The 17,472-nt window shown below is 49.8% G+C and overlaps 1 protein-coding gene across 1 annotated transcript; it reads right to left on the bottom strand.

Annotated features, from left to right (window-relative positions):
* Positions 1-347: 347 nt before the first annotated feature.
* RPIA (ribose 5-phosphate isomerase A) lies at positions 348-16,616 on the bottom strand. Its single transcript, XM_075752781.1, has 9 exons — positions 16,336-16,616; positions 11,781-11,841; positions 9,779-9,834; positions 6,581-6,640; positions 5,899-5,963; positions 5,489-5,557; positions 4,822-4,963; positions 3,717-3,816; positions 348-1,572 (listed from the first exon to the last, which is right to left on the bottom strand). Exons 1-9 carry the CDS (start codon positions 16,516-16,518, stop codon positions 1,475-1,477), a joined length of 834 nt encoding a protein of 277 aa, XP_075608896.1. The 5' UTR covers positions 16,519-16,616; the 3' UTR covers positions 348-1,474.
* Between the last annotated feature and the right edge of the window lie 856 nt (positions 16,617-17,472).

Here is a 17,472-nt window from a genome sequence, read left to right as displayed (position 1 = left end):
ACATGCAGGAAGGGGAACATTTAAGGATGGAAAAATAGCTCCTTTTCATAAAAGAAGAAAAAAAAAAAGGAGCTGTACTTAGATGCAGGTTTTAGACCTGCAAATTCAGAGATGCAAATTTAAGACAGTCTCAAGGCAAGTGCTGCAGCTAACAAGTGTTGATTAGATGACCTGGTTAATTTAAAACAATGTATTTACCTTAAGCAAAAAGAAATCAAATGCAGAAGGGTGAATTTGGCCTGGGTGAAGGGCCCTTGTAAGGGGGAAGCTACAGCAGAAGTTAGTCTGATGATGATCTGCCCTGTTGTCCACAAAATAGTTACTTTAAGGACCAAACTACCACTGAATCTGGTATAACAGCTCTTTATTTCAGTGTCTACAACACAAAGAGAGGGCTTGCATTTTGACATCAGAACCACGCAAAGCACCTGAACATCAAGAACAAGATATCGAACGAGTGTCTCTCTCCTGCTACATGTGGAAAATTTTGGCAGGAAGACTCAGTTTTCCTGTGCATTCTGCTCTATCCTTCCACAAATCAACCAGCTGCGAGGGGTGATAACTAACCTTCATTCCAAATCAAATAATTTGCCACTGAACAGTATTCCACGCTGCCCTAAGCTGCTCAAATACGCTTCTGCAAACTTCATCATGGACCCCGTTCTGCTCTCAGTTGCCATGGACGAAGTCCCAAACATCTCCAGCTACAGGAGCAGACTTTAATCCGAGGTACTGAATTAAAGGAGAGGAGAATTTGGCTCAAAGGATCAACGTCTCCTCCATAGAGAGGCCCAGAAAAGGCCCTTAGTAATGTCCCAGACAGAGGGATGTAGAGACCACCCTCGGCTCAGAGAATTGTCATGTGCACAGAGGACAACTAGACATCCTGAACAATTAAAAAAATAGTGGTATAGAAAAATAAAAGGCATAAAATGCCGAACCAAAAAGGTTCCAAATAAGGCATCAGCAGGTCCCGACTGGATGCGTTCCCATTATGTACGTCACCCTCCCAGCCGGGGTGGTTAGGAACGATGCATTAGGATTGTATTTCTGACCTCAATCACTAAGCACTATGAGCAACCAGAAGGGTTCAAGTTCTCTTAAAAAAAAAACAAACAAACAAACAAAAAAAAACCACCCCAAAACACCCAAACACAAAAACAAGGAGTATTATTTTTGGTAAATATTTCTTAGAAAATAAAATAAAAATGTTAAATCAATTTGTTTAAATGATTCTTTAAAAAAAGACAACATTCCTGTAAAGTAAAAATATATATATATATATAGAAATAGAATTTTTTTGTTTTTGTTTTTAAAAAAAGACATTCAGTATCACATCAGCGGATTCTGATCAACTTCCCGTCCGTCTTCTGCGATAAACGCTGCTCGTTAAGGCAAAAACATCAGGTTGGCACCGTTACAACAGCTGAATTAAACTGGCCGAAGGCGAAGCAGAGCAGGCAGCGAGCCGGCATCAGCGAGGCCGCTTCTCCCGCACGCTGACTGAGCCATCCTCCATGCCGAAGTAGACTACCTCTGCCATGTCGATGAAGAGTCCCGTCTCCACCACACCTAGGAAACAAGAGTTGACATGCCAGTTAATGCCAGAGTCACCCCACTGCTTGAATCCTCTGCTCTGACCAGGTTTTTGTTCATTAAAAGGTGCCAATGCCTCCACCAGGGCTTTGGAGAGAGGTGTCCAACCTGGGTGGTGTTGAATCAGCCACACAGGGAGCCTCCATGAAGTCTTCTCCATGCAGCCACCCCCAGAGGGAACTCTCCAGAGTGAGAAACAACTCCCAAAGCTCCCCCCAACATTCACACACCACCAGCCACCACCGTTACACTAACACAATCATGAGCGTGGTGTTTTCTGAAGACCCACAAGAGCGAGGGGAAGCTACACAGCCAGAGGCTTACTCACTTTGCCTTTACACAAATCTAAAAAATGATCCTGTTAGAGAACTCGCTCAAGTGTTAGGACTCAGCAGATCTGATGAGTAGATCTCTGCAATCGGTAGCCTTTATTTGCAAATATGCTTTTGGTTGCATTTAATTATGAGGTGCTCCTAGCTTCACAGCTATCACTGAGCCACAGCCAGAGGCCAGAAAATTGGAAAGAAATGGAGAACAAGGGCTACCACAAGCACAAGGTGGCCACAGCCCTGCTATCAGCACTGTGTTTGGGCTTTAACAGTTCTGCTCATCCACTTCTGGGTAGGGAAGATGTTCTTCTCCTCTTAGCAGGTCCATTTCTGAGCAGCAAATGGTGCGCAGACCATCTCCACACCAACATGATGGAACAGGTCCCCATCGTTTACCGTTCATCTCTCAACCAGAAGAGGTGCAAGGAAGAAGTCCTTGCAGAGAGGCTGGTTTGTTTGCAAACAGCATAACCGGCCGCTGTTTCTCTCTTGCACAGAAACAGCTCTAACGATACAGCATTTGTACAGCTGTGGGCAGCAACCACGTTAGGATACAGAGCACTGCACTGGGGACAGCCCAGACCAGCTGTGGCCACCAGTTCATTTAGATGGGGCACTGGTTCATTTAGATCTGCTCCTGCCAAAGGTCTGAACCTGCCATCTACTGCTGGCTGCGAGCAAGTGCCAGGTTAATTATTCAGATTGCAAAAACACAGGGACAAGCCAAGGTAGAGGCAGCATCCTAGCAGTTTGCTCCTAGAGTAGGGAAAAAGAAAACAGGTATATTTTGAATAAATCAGCCTTAGCAGCAGCGTTGAAGGAAGCAAAGCCACTGAACAGAAGCAACTAGAAGTTACTGACAACTCTTCACCCAGCCTACACCCATGGCCTCTGCCTGCTCTCGCATGATAATCGTGGTGCCAGGACAATATATTGCTGCTTTCTGGGGACATCGAGGTTTCTGCAACAGGATCCCAACCTGTTCCTGCACGCTCTGTCAACACACGGTCAGTGAAGGCAGTTGTGTTACGGACTTCAGGGCAGGCAGGTATCGGGGATAAACTCAAAACATAAAAGATACAACAATATGTATTCAAGAGCTGACCAGATTCAAGAGCAGACTTTGCCAAGATAACCAGAAAGATACAGCCGAGCCAGACTTTTATCTACTGCCTCACTGAAGTTCAGACAAGGTCAGGGCCCCTGGGCAGACCCGGATCATCCAGGAGCAGCTCTGGCCTGGGCAGCAGGTCTCATGCAAGGCAGGAGTCCTTGCAGAGAGGCTGTTTTGTTTGCAGTGTGATCGGGCACTGCCTCTCTCTTGCACAGCAATAGCTATGATACACTGCGCTCTCACAGCAAGGTGAGCCTGCAGGACTGCACGATGGTGATGGGACACAGAGCTGTAAGCAGCTTCTGGAAAATACCGTAACCCAGTGCAAACCCCCCTTCCAGAGCCCACCAGTGTTTCCATTGAAAACCCCTCTCTACACAGGCACAAGGAGAGTAAGGAAGAGTACAGGATCAGTGTGCCTAGTGGAAAACAGTGTCGTAAGTCACCCAGCATTGTCCCAGGTTTTCACCACCATGTGGAAATGCCACTTGGGTACAGTTGTACTAATTCAGCTGATAGATCTCTCAAGTGGAAACAAATGTATGGACCCATAAGAGGGCAGTAAACACACACATTTCCTCTGATCCAGGGGAGAGCTCCCACAGTCAGGGTTATTTTGCACTGACCAAACCTTAGCTAGCTTTTGCTTTTTGTTTTAAAAAAATCACAGACAATACCTGGTATCATTTTTATAGCAGTATTGACTTCACTCCATTCATGAACCTTGTCAAATTTCCAGTCCAGGATGAAGTTCCCGTTGTCCGTCACCACAGGGCCCTGGGAATCAAACACATTTGTCAGCACTATGAGCTCCTTGTTCACGGAGCCCAGCCAGGGACTGTCACAGCCTCTCACCGGGACCAGCCACCCCCGCTGCAACAGTTCAGAGAGAGTCATCATTCAAGTAAATCAGGGCAGTAAATCAGGGCAGTCCACAATGAGCCTGTAACTAAAACCATTGTCCAAGGCACCTGCTCATTCCTCATTCTCCTGCGTACTGATAATCACACGAAAGCTGGAAACAACAATGCAATTTCATCACCGCAGCAGGGGATCCTTTTCACAAGAGAAAAGCTACATTAACGCACTAAGAAGGCTATTACAGGCAATTAAAGCCAAAATAAGACCCCTCTGCACCAGTGATAACAACGTGCTGCTGGATGCCATGGGGAGGTTTTGGAGTTGAAGAACTACTGGCCTTCAGCGTGCCAGACGTGCCCAGCACACTCTCAAGCCCAAGAGAAGGAGCAGTTGGGTGTTTTCAACAGAGCAGAGATAGCTGGGGCTGAGGACACAGTGTTTCAGCAGCACTGAGCAGGATGCGCAACCACGCGTGCCAGGAGGGACCAACATCCCCTCAGGACATGGCTTGTGCTGGAGCAGCACCGACATGCATTCCCTGAGCGAGGCTGGTCTCAACTTCACAGAGAACGACTGGTTTGCTCTTCTTAGGCACCCAAATGCAGTCCCTGCAGCCTCTTGGGATTAGAAACATTAAAAACAAGTATTCAGCCTTCAGGCATTAACTCCAGCCATTACTGCAGCCAGTCCTCCTTTTCCCTTGCCATGCCGTGCGGGCTGGAGAAGCCCTGCTGCCCAAGTGAGGAGAGGACAGTGGCAGCGGAGACAACACAGCTTCAGTTGTAATTTAGTCTGGCTCCGCATGGTACGGAGGAGCCTGGAATGGAGTGAGAGCCGCCCCCCAACACCCTCTTTGGCAGCGCAGACTGCCCTCCAGCCCCCCAACACCCCCGCAGAGCGGGGCTGATCACGGACACATACCGCTTTGCTAACAGCCATCCGCAGCTCTGCAGCGCCTCCAAAGTTTTTGGTCAGGGCTCTGGTGACAGGGACATAAGCCATGGGGATGACTTCAATAGGAATTCCCTTCTTCCATTGCTCCCCGAGGCTCTCGGATTTTTTCCTGAGGATGCAGTTTGAGGTGAGATTATCATCAGAGGTTGCACCGCTAACACCATTAACGTAACGCACTTATCTCATTACCTCTTGCAAACCCCTCAGGCGTAAGGTCCCAGAGGGCACAGCGGTCAGTTCATATGTGCACACATGTAGGAAGAACCCATTTAATGTATGGGTAATGCACTCGTAAACCCTTATTTGGCATGTTTTGGACAAGCAGGACACAAGTTTGTTTTTCTACAGCCTCACAGCTGTATGTACGGAAGAGGAAATTTATTCCATGATGACAATCACTGAGCTCAAAGAGCAGAGCAGCCATTTCCCCACAAGCTCTGCTGACTCCTAAGCAGGCCTGCTGAGTTGAAAATTAAGAAAAAAAGCTAAACTGAATTGCTGAAGCACTGGGATTCAGGCTCATTTCCACCTACTCCTGCTCCCCTGACCCACTGGAAGGACAATAATGGCCTAACCCAGGATAATCTGAATCTTCCCACAGGACAGAGAAGTATAATGAATAGCAATATTGTACCTGTAATCAGCAATAACGATGAAGCATTTTGCATATCCTGCAACTATCTTCTCCTGTGTCAAGCAACCACTGCAAGTGGGGAAAAAAAAAATAATATAAAAATCATCAAACAGACTACTACTCAGTGTGCCTGATGGCCCTAAAGTCCAGTCCCCTCCATCACGTTCTTGCTGGTTTTGGTGCTGCTGTTATCCCACGTGAGGGCTCGTTCCCCTGCCCCATCACTTTATCCTCCCTGTCCCTCGCACACACTCTTGGTCAGGAGCCATCTCCCACTGCAGGTGCACGCACGGCCCTGCGCAGGATCCCATCGGCCTCTCCAGCCCACCTCGGAGACATCCACAGCCAGAAAAGGATGCTCAGAGGCCACCCACCACCAGCACCATGCACAGACAGACAGCAAGGCTCACCCGCCACCTTTGATAAGGTTGAGATCAGAGTCCACTTCATCTGCTCCATCGATGGCAACATCAAGCTGTAGGAAGAGGAGAAACTTGGTGTGGGAATCTCTCCCAAGCAGCATCCAGGCACTGCTCTTGGCACAGCTCAGGAGGGTGTCAGGCCCCAAGCAGCAGCCACAAATGCCACCAGAGCAGGGACCACCTTGATGCCAGTCTCACCAAAGATGAGCATCTGATCAGCCACCCGAGGATACCAGCCCCAGCTAAACCACAGGCATGCAAGAGCAGGAGAAAGAAAAACCAAAACGAACTGGTGGCCTGCAAGGCACATCACATTTAGCCTCTAGTGTCACTTAAGGACCAGCATGCAAGCAGGGGGCTCCCAGGAAAAATCCCAGTGACAGTTCAGCAACACATTATCCCTGTCTCGGGTCAGCAAGCCTCAGCCTGAAAGAGATGCCAAACACCTGGAGGAAACACGACTCAGCAGCCTACTTGCCATCTAAAGGGACAAGCACTAAGACAAGACTAAGGCTTGGGGGAAAAAATAAACTAAGCTAGTTCTTGCTCACATTCTACAGTGTGGCTGGCTGAACTTTCATCCTCAGAGGAGGACAAAGGAGCCTGATACTGTATGAAGGACCAGGTTAGAGGAAGGTCACGTGAGGTCTCACTTCCATGTCCCACTTACCTCTGGATGTCGGTCCAAGTCACTTAACGTTAAGCCATTCTGCAGGATCAGCTGACGGGCCTGTGCATCAAGAAGACAGCAAACACCATTTACCAGCAGCAGGAAAGGAAAGCAGACTCGTGGTGTCATTCCCCTGGCTGCGGCAAGGATGGAGAAGCCCTGGGAGGGCTCCACCCTGAGCCGGCAAAAAGGCTGCAGCCAGCAGCAGGAACGCATGGCAAGGAGAAAATGATGCTTCCAGACCAGATTATTTTAATCAAAAGAAAACCCTGCTGCTGATTTGAACTAAAACACTCAGATGGTGCAACAGGACTCCTGGGTTCAGGTATCTCTGTATTAAAAAGCGGGAGGACCCAGAAGCTCGGTGGGAATCACTTGTATCTAAGCTTTAGAGCAGTTATGGGATTTTTGAGTCCTGTGTTCTTTCAGCTTGGATATCATTCTCCCTCGCACCCATCCAGCCCCTCTGGTTTCCTTCAGCTGAAAAATGGGAGCAAGAAAATGAAGTATTTACACCATAGGAATATGGACTAATAATAAAATATTTTTTGTATTTGAAAGAAACAAAATAAAAGCAAAGACGAAAAGCACAACTCATGGTAAAAGTGTGGGAAGCCTCCTGAAACAGATGTTTGGTGGCTCCAATCTACTTTTACTGAAGTAGCTGTGGATTTCCCTCTAGTGGCAATACAACACAGAGCACCCGGAGTTACCCTCCACTTGGTTGGTCAGTTTAAATGGAAGTTCAATCTCAGAGAGCCTTGAATTGGTTGAATTGTCTGTGTTATAAATCATCACATGAAGGAGACTCCCTCCTTGCACGGACTCTGCTTGAGTCTGAACTTCCTACCACTCTGTAGCTAGTCCAAGCAGCCCCAGTGCGATAGCCTGGATCAACTCATTCCCCTGAATTTTACCCACTAACACTAACAAAGTACATCAGTCACGCGTATTGGCATCCCAGAAACATCAAGAAGAACTAGCAGGTGGTACTTCTGCCAATGTGATATGATTTGGATCATTAATCATGGCACTTCATAGCATGCAGTTTTAACACCCCTGGGCTGCGTGCTCTTGATCTGTGCACTAGGATTGCCCTAAGGACTCACAAAATTAAAAGAATAAAAATCAGTGGGTTTCCATTCATTTACATGGTGTCCATGTAAAGAGGTATCAGGGATCTGGGAATTGAAAGCATTGAAAAAACACTGTGCTGCACATGCAGGCCAGATCCTGAATAAGCTCAGAGTCAGCAGTGTGGAAATGAAGTGGCTCTCTTCAGGCTCTCTGCTTGCAAGGCGATGGGAGCAGACCAGCAGGAATCAAAAGCAGAGCTCCCACAACTGGGGGAGAAGCAGCAGTAACTGCGCAGCGCTTGCCAAGAAATGGTCTCACTCTGTACTCTCGGCATACAGCCGGGTGACAAGAAGGCAAAAGCCAAGGGACGGATGCTTACCCCGGCTTCAGCTTTACTGAAAGTGATGGAATAACCCAACCTGACAACATGGAAGGGAGGAGAATAAAAGCCCACTGAAACGAATTCTTCCTTGCCAGTAACCTCAGGCAGCCATTTACACCCGTCTGTGGTGAAAGTAAGACGCTGTTTTGGTGATCTGGGAATACTTTACTCTGAATTGGTTGAGGTCTAAGAGAGACTACAAAAGATGCGAAGCAGTCCCGTGCCCATGGGATTTTGGCTTCTGCAGGTGTACAATCTATCTCTGGCCTTTAACAGCAACCTTTTTGTTTTACTGGTATGAAACTCTGTAGTGCTACACGAACTATCCCAACATTTCAAGGCAGGGCAGGCTCCAGCCCATGTTCACAAGAACTTTATCACGATTTTCTGTAAAATCTAATGACTGAACTCCGGAGATTTCCTAGGTTCAAATGGGACATAGTATCTCAGGATGTGGATCATTTTAGACAGATCAAAGACAGACTCTCACCACAGTCTATGTATGCAACAGAAGTACTGATACAGGTTAAAAAAATAAATGTAGTTTTTACTTTTTGCTCTTTGCAGCAGTTTGTATTGTATCCCAGTGTGCCACTGGCTGTTGCAACAGCTGGGAGAAAAGAAAGCCTGTTGTCCCACACTCACATCTAAAGAACATCTACAGGGTAAGAGGATGTTTAGTTTTCATAAGATTTTAGGATAATCCAGGGGGTCTCTATCCAACCTCCAGCTCAAAGCAGGGTCAGCTATTGGGTTGCTCAGGGCTTTACCTACTGGGGTCTTGAAAACCTCAAAAGACGGACTCTGCACAGCCCCTCTGGGCAGCCTGCCTCACTGCTCGATCGTTCTCATGGTGAAAAAGTAGTCACAAAAGTACAATCTCAAGGTTCACACCAGGACCGAGGAAAGGGCACATGCCCAATTCCCAGACTGGGGCATCACTACCCAGCCTCAAAAACCCTGTGGGTGGTCCTTGTCCCCGCAGACTGGCGACATTACCTCTCCCTGCAAGGAGGGGACAAGGTGACAGCTGCTCCTCTGTTCCCACCTCAGGGAACAGATGCAGAGAGAGCAAAGCCAGATGCCTGAAGGCACAGAAGCAGCTCAGAAGCTTCCCGAGCACCTCTGTGTTTCAACACCAAGCCACATTCTCCCTCTCCCTGCAAACCTCTCAACGGCTAGCTTGGTATGAATCAACCCCTGCAAAAGTTGCACAGCAAAGGAAAGGTTAAGCTGATTTCTCTTCTGCAATTTCTTATAAAAGCCAGCTGATGCATTTCAGGTTCCTCCTGAAAACGCATGAGCTTGCTATTATTGCTTGCAGTGTGATTTTTACAGCTTTCAGGGCTTGATACAGAATCAAAGGAGACTAAGTGTCTCCAATGAGTTTTACATTATAAGTCTGGTTCACCACTGTCAACAGCATTTTTCTATCAGTGGGATCCAGAGCAAGCCACGCACCAACACTGACATAACCAGCGTTACCACAGTGGTTCAAAACATACCTCCTAGCACTACAGCATCCCTGCTGCTTTGGTCAGGCTAATACAGCACCATCACTGCCAGCTTCATGAGGTCCATCTGCAGGCTGCATCACAACTGCTTTCACCAGTGCTTCTGGTTAACTCACACCGCAGTGAGCCACTCCAGAGAGCGGCGTGGTTGCCTCCCACAGCCAAAGGGAAGATCCCCTACCTGAATGTTTGGACTAGCAGAAAGCAAAGGAGGAAAGCGCTTACCTGAAAAGATGTAGGGATGCAGACAATTGTCAGGTTCTCCTGTCTAACCCGCTCAGCTGTAAGGAAAAAACAAAACAGAAGCCTCGATTTGTTCATTACAGAAGGGAAAAACACACCAACTTTCACTTTAAGAAATCTCAGTTCAGAGCAGCCCCTTTGAATCACTGCAATTACTTGCTTGGCTTGCAAATAACTCAGTCATGCTCAAAACACAAACAGGTGCCACCCAGCATAGGGTAAGGCTCAGTTTCTACAGTCAGAAATGTTTAAACACCCACCCTGTCTCAGCCCAAGACACCAGGAGCCATTAACCTTTGTGTCTCCAGCAGCAGAGGAGCCTCGTCAGCAAATCATCACCTGGGAAATTAGCCCCACTCCCCTCTCTCACTCCATTAGACAGGTTTTGCTGCGCTCCTTGTAAACGGAAAGCTTCAGCAGCTGTCTGAAAGGTTTTTTGGCTTGTTGCCTTGGGGACATCGCATTCATTTATTATAGAACGTTTAAATATATGGCAGGGAAAGGACTAATAAAATACAGTATTCCATTAAATGGAAGGAAATATTTCCTCCCCCCAGGTTAACCTCAAATTACTAAAATCTATTACTAAGATATCATTATGGACAAAATGTTATTTTAGTAATTATAATACTTAGGCATGAGCCAACAGCCCAAGAGTCAGCAACAGCTCTCACACCAGAGTGAGCGCACAGACTCCATACTTCAAGGTAATGCTGCAGCTGGAAGGACTGCAGATGCAATACTTGAGGCTGTTAAAACCCACAGCCCAGTGCTAATGCCTTCAGTAGACATGAAAAGTCAGACTTTGCAGCCTAGAACAGGCAAAGCACTTTAAATACTACACCCATTTATTCAGAGACCGATTCTGTCTTCAAGTCAGGAGTGGCTGCAATACTGAGCCAAACCCAGAAAGCTGAACCGCAGCTCCCAAAGCAGCTCCGAGACAAATAAGTGTATTGCACAGTCAGCATGGGGTGAGGTAGGTGCCAAGGGGCAGGCATGAACCATCTCTGCTATTTCCCTGAGAAGCGAAGCACTGCGTTGTGCTCAGACCTCAGCCCCACTCACCCGCGGTGGGCTGGGGGACAGCTCTGCCCAAGGGAGCTCAGGGTCACAAGGAGACTTCCCAGCCATGCAGACCCCCAGGTGGGACACACTGAGCTCTGCTTCCGAACAAGAGTCCCCCCTCTGCATCTGAGCAATACCCCCAAGAACACCAGGGCTGATCCTGCACTCCTGACCCACCACGCCCCCACGGCTGCTCTGGTTTGCATCCAAGAACAGCAAAGCAGGACGAGATACAGCATCTCCACAAGCAGATCTGCCCTAGGGCTGAGAGTGCCCTGTGAAGGAAACTTTAAACCTCTGGCCCTCTGTAATGAGGCATGAAGATAATTACGCTCACATGCACTTTGCAAAAATGCATTTGTCTCACTTCAATGTTTTGCTGAAATTTTCTGAATCACACCTTAAGCAAACTTGCACCTGGGGCAAGCAGATAAACCTAGCTGTAGGGTATTTGCAGCAGGATTTCACATTCCTCATTTTCATCACACTTCATCAGGCCCCTCAGTGTGAATAACTTAGACGTGAGCAAGCAGCATCAGCTGCATACAAATGGGTTAACGGAAGCAGAGCAGCTGCATGGCCCAAAGCCACAAAGCAAGTTGGGACGAGGCAGAGCTGGAATGAAACAGAGGGGTTTAGCTCCAGTTTGTGGTGGGCACCAGTAAAGCACTTTCCCTGGCTGTATGGGGAGAACAGGTGGCAAATCATTGCCTCCTCAGGACTCTCTAGGCAATAAATTTGGAGCACAAGACCCAGTTTTAAACTTCAGCTTCAAGGAGGACAGCAGTCAGTGAACAGACCCTCTATCTCAGCTCCAAGCCAGCAACCAGATGAGTTAAGCTGTTTTTCAAGTAGTTGGGACAGCCGGACATGGGAACTTTCTGCAGCAGGAGGGACAGAAAGGGGAGCGTCCTACCTAATCGATGCACCGCGTGGACAATCGTAGAACCACTTCCAATCCCAAGAACTTGATTGTTCTGCAAATCAAAGAGAGACAGAGGAGAGCTGTTACTGGGGCCTTGGCACAAGGGCTGCCCACTTTTCCTAGTAGACTGGACGTTATAAAAACAAGCAAAAGGATGCACGCCGACACACAACGTCTTAGTGTGCTGTGCTGCAGACAAGGAAAGGAACACATTACACCAGCGAGGGCATAACTGCTTTCTGCAGCTAAGGGATTTTAAGCAACCCATCCTCTCCTTAAAGGACATGTGCTTGCTGAATACCACCACGGCCTGACTCTCCAGGGTGTTCAATGCACACTCGCTGCTGGTTGCCGGCACTCCGTGCATGCTCTCCTGCCGGAAAGCTTGGTGTTTCAAGACAATACCACAGAGGAAGAAGCTGAAACAACCTCAAGATAACATCTTCCCAAGGAAGCCGCACAGTAAAAGCATGGGTTTGCTGCCAACGGCATTGTTAGTAAACAGTATGGATGCAACAGCAGCCAAAGCAAAGAGCAGAGCAGCCACTCCGAGAGTATAATAAAAACCACCCTCCAAAACACAGTATACAACTGCCTATATGAGAGTCCAGCAACACATCTGAAAGACGGGTGAGCCTGGCAGCGTATGCGGAAGATGATCACGTTTTAACCACAGCTCAGCCCTGGCCTTTCTCTGCTCATGGTCTGGTTTAAGAAGGATCACTACCGTCTCATCCGTAACACAGACACTTCTAAAAGTTGCTGCAGGCTGAGGGTGGATGGGTGCAATTGTGTTATCTCCACAGGAGGATGCTCTGCGATGTAAATCTGTGTTTATTATCAGCTCAGTATCCCACTCACTGAGAGCTACCTGCAGCCACTTGCACACTTCCAATTTTCAATGTACTTCCCCTTCTTTGCACGGGATCCAAAGCTTAAATTGACTTAAGGAGGCCAAATATCACTACAGATACTTCAGATGAGAAAGACTTGAAGCCAGCCAGAGAAGCAGGCACAGAGCTGTTGTGTGTTATCTCTTGGACATTAGACAGGTCTGGAGCTCTTTCTCCATGTACAGCAAATCCAGAGTTCAGAAGCTGTGGAAAAAGCCACACCTGCAGCATTTCAACTAGCTAAAATCTTACTGGCACCCAAGCCTGCCTGGAAAGGTGGAGCTCAAGGCAGGTCACACTCCCCTAGGATTAATGACTTCCCTTGCTTCCGCAGGTTAAAAGCTTAAAGAAAACAAAAGTTCTCCAAAACCCAGCGCATAACCAGAGACTCAGCTTATATCCCAGCTTCGCTAACCACCGTGACTCTGCAAAAGATGGGGAAAGCAACAGATCGCAGCTGCGCGTCTGCAATGTTGCCAGCAGAAACCCAATAGCTCCAGAGGTTTCTCAGTTTCACCTGCCCAGTAGGCAGAGCCAAGCGCAGCCAGCCAAGGGGCAAGCAAAGCTGCGTGGAGGCTGACAGGACACGGGCAGTACCGGTGTTCCCAAGAGACTTGTTTGAACCTGGGAAGAGGCAGTTTCTTTCCTTTGCCCTGTTTCTGTAGGGTGGGACAGCTTCTTGGAGCAGCTGGATGCCCTAAAGGGATGGGGAAAGCCTCAGCATCAGCCACTCCACTGTAAAGAAGCTGGAAGAGCTCACAAGGGTCCCAGCCCATCACTGGTGATAAACTTGAAGGCATTTATCAGTGATGACGGGTGAAGCACCCTCCCTTAGGCTGTGACAAGACCTTGGGCTAAGTGGGTTTCCTAGAAAAACAGTTTAAGCCAGTCTAAACTGGTGCTGTCACAATCCCTGCCTTACCAGGGCTCCCACCTCTCCCTCCTCAGCTCCAACCCCAGCCAGACCAGGGGCAAAACAAGCCAAAACCCATCCACTTTTAAAAACAGGGGCAGGGCGAGTGTTGGTGAGAAGCAGAGCACAAGGTCAGCATACAAGAGGCAGGTCCAGCTCACAGCACCATTTCAAGTTGTTTACTAAAACCCCAGCAAATACAACCAAGGCACTGAGCCACAGCACAGCTGAGGACCCACGTATGGACTCCACGAGTGGAGTTAACAGCAATCACAGCATTTTCTCAGCTAACCCAAGAGCCTAGAGATGCTGCCCAACATTGCAGAGGCTGACAGGGCAGCGCACATCAAGTGGCTGTTAGCAGCACCACACGGGCTGGCCGGTCCAACCTAAGTTTCCAATCCCCCTAGGATTTACGTGGGCAAAGAGCAGGAGATAAATACAGTGCAAAGCACAAAGTTTTCCTCCTATGAATGTTCAGCCCTCTGGGGCGGCAGGACCTATGGCTCTTGGCCATCTCTTCATTTCTAACAGAGACGCCAACAGGGCCCCTGCCTTCAGAGGTGGTGTATAAATGCAAAGCCAGCTCTCCCCAAGCAGCTTACGGCTCTAAAGTCCCAAGCCCTGTGCCAGCCCCGCTCCTCTGAGCGGTCACGGCACTACAGCCTGCAGCTACTGAGGTTGGTCATCTCAGTGTCTGCTCCAGTACTGGGGAACTCTGTTCCTACAGCTGCCCAGCGACAAGCGCTGTGGGTAAACACACCAACCTGGCTTTAATTAAAAAAAAAAAAAGTTCTCTGCTCCTAATCCCCCCACCCACTCTCAGGTTTACATCTGCCACAGGCTGCACGAGGAGCTGCTGTACTGGCACAAACAGGGATGGGGGTGAAGGGGGATGCCAAGCAAGGAGCCTGATCTAGTACCAGCACCAAGCCCCCAGTGCCATGGATTTACAGCACAGTTAAACAGGAGAGATTTGTCCAGCATAGCCAAACCTGAAGTCAGTGGCATCTCCCACACATCCATGCCGTGCAAGGAAGGGAGTCTGCAGCTTTGCTTTCGGCGATTACATTGCTCCCTCCATTAACAGTGATAGCTCTAACGGCTGAACACAAAACTATCCGTTACAAACAACAGCTGCACCCTGACAGTGCACACTGAAGGGGAGACAGGTTTTCTCTGATAGCTGAGACCATCTAACTGCTTCACGGTGACTCTAACCTGCTTCTCCACCACTGCTTCAAGCCAACTTGCACGGCAAGCACTGCCATGTTACCCCAGACACTGCCTATTTTATTTAATCAGCATCGCTAGCCCAGCACTGAACTTTAATTAGCTGGGACATGGCCAGAAACATTATCCTAAGTTTGCTTGACCATAAAACAGCGCAAAGGCCAGTTATTTCAGTAGGAAAAATCAAAAATTAAGAGTTTACCCCAAATCAAAGGTACATCCAGCTCGTGACAACCTGCAGCAGCAGTCGTGCCTCAGCTCCACACCTTGCGACACAAAGTCCTTCCTCCCGCAGCCCCCCAACATGCAACTTTGGGACTTGCTTTGGGTAAGAAAGTGGATTTTTATGCAACTGCTGGTCCATCCCACACACTCCCCTACAGTCTGCTTTTGAGCATGTTGGCCTGGCAGGGGGAAGCTCTCAGACAGCATGTAGCTGTGCTCTCTGCAGGCAGGTACAGGCTGCTCAGAGGAAGGAGAAGCTGCAAAAAAAGTGAAGCAGTTATGGGACATCAGAAAAGCCATCAGCAACTGAACATCAAGATGCCAATCCAGCAGGGGGGAGCAGGAAGGAAAAAGGAACATTTTTCCCCCTCTGACTACTAACATCTTCCTCCTTGGCAGCAACTCTACGCCTGTTTCATAACCACTGTTGCAAAAGGGCTTGCACAGCAAACATTGTGATAAACCCCTGCATGACTTTAACTATTGATCTTCCAAGTGTTCACAATCAGGCTGTGCCAAACCTCAAGCAGCTCCAGTCCTATTTGACCTTCAAGGGGTTGATTAAAGCCCTTTGCTGTGTTTCTCATCCTACAGAGGACAAGGCACGACCCCCTGGTTAAGGGCTGTTGCTCCTTCCTCAGGTGCTCAGAAATAGGGTGCAGCAGCAGAGCACCCTGGACTTGAAGAAAGGAGCAGGGCACAGCGTTAGCCTGAACCCCACAGCAACCCAGCTTGCAGGAGAGTACACGATGAAAGTTTAGCGGTGCAAGACTTTACCCCAAACTCGGTGTGTAACGTGCTGAGCCGGGCAAGGCATGGAGCTGCTGCCTGGAAGGTGTGGGCTGGGTGGGTGCAGAGATCGGAGAGGAAAAATAGCTTTCTCCCTTCCCTCCAGGCTAAAGGAGCACAGTCCAAAGCAAAGGAGGAAGAAGCTCGTCGCCCCCCCGCCCCATGCACCCCAGGGTCCGTCCTTGCACCCCAGGACCGTCCATGCTTTGGGGGCAGCGAGGAGTCCGTGCACCCTACAACCCGTCCGTGCATCCCGGCGCTGCTCTGTGCACTGGAGGGGTCTTCTGTGCAACCCGGAGCCAGTCCGTGCACTGGGAGGCTCCGTGCTTGGGGAGTCCCTGCACCCCATGGCCGCTCCGTGCACGGGGGGGGGGGAGTCCCTGCACCCCATGGCCGCTCCGTGCACCAGGCGCTCCTTGGCGCCGTGGCCGCTCCGCATGCCGGGGGTCCGTGCCCGCCGTGCCCCGAGCAGGGCTGGGCTCCGCCGTCTCACCTGGACGTGCTTGTCCACCGCCGCGCAGGCGGCCAGCCTCTTGGCCTCCTCTGCCATGGTGCCGCCGAGCCGCCCGCGGGCGAAAGCGCGCCTCCCCGCCGCCGGCCCCGCTCTGACCCTCCCCGGCGGCCGGGCAGCCAGGGGCGTGCTGCGGAGCGGGCCGAGCCGGCCGGGGAGCCGCATGCCGCCGCGGCCCGCCCCCCGGGGGGCTCTCCCACACGGGCTAGAGGCCTGGGCCGAGCCGGCTCCCTTCCTCCTCCTCCTCCTCCGGGAAGCTGGGAGTTGTAGTGCTGCGAGCCGCGAACTACAGCTCCCACAATGCACGGCAGGGCACAAGGTGCCCGCTCCGCCCGCCGCGCCCACCCGTCCCGGAACCCCCCGTCCCGGAACCCCCCGTCCCGCAACCCCAAAGCAGCATGGTTTATCGATGTTGGTACACGCACATATACCGATATATCTGTTTTGTCTGGGATGGAGGAGTTGAGGCTTTCCCGTGAAGTGTAAAGGAATGGGAAATGTTCCACCTGGAAGTGCTGGGGGAGCAGAGAAGGGAGCAGAGAGGGGCCCTGCTCGGCGCCAGGCAGTGCAGCGAGCTCAGGGGTGCTACCTGAACTCTGCCTGGGCTTCTAGATGTGTTAAGGAAGGGCCTTTCTTGGGCTTTTACTCAAATGTTGTAGCACGGTCTCACTCTACAGTTTTTCTCTGGTGGGGGTTAAGGACTGGGGAGCTGAGGCCTGCCCCAGCTGGGTCGCAGGAGTCACAAGTAGGGACACAGACAAGAGAGAAGACGCTGGCTCTCAGACCCCCATCAATACCAACCAGCACTCACTGGTCTTTATCCCACCCTGCAGGAGGGTCAGGATAAAACCCGATGGGGGGGTGCGGTTCTGTCAGGGAGCACACAGAGCCTTTTTTTTTTTTTCTCCATATTTTCCCCCCTCTATCCTGGGTTGGCATCTGCTGAAACTGTTTCTGAAAAATATTAAAGAGGCAGATCAACCTTCAAGTACCTCTGCACCAGCATCTTCAGTCCTGGGAGCCACGTTAAGACCATGCAGAGGCACCTAAGTTTCTCTCCAGGCTGCAATCCCACCAAGGTGGATGAGAACTGCAGGTCTTTACCCTTTACTACCCACC

The sequence above is a fragment of the Balearica regulorum genome, chromosome 4 (genome assembly GCF_011004875.1).
Source record: "Balearica regulorum gibbericeps isolate bBalReg1 chromosome 4, bBalReg1.pri, whole genome shotgun sequence".
NCBI lineage: Eukaryota > Metazoa > Chordata > Aves > Gruiformes > Gruidae > Balearica > Balearica regulorum.
This window is presented reverse-complemented; position numbering and strand designations above follow the sequence as displayed.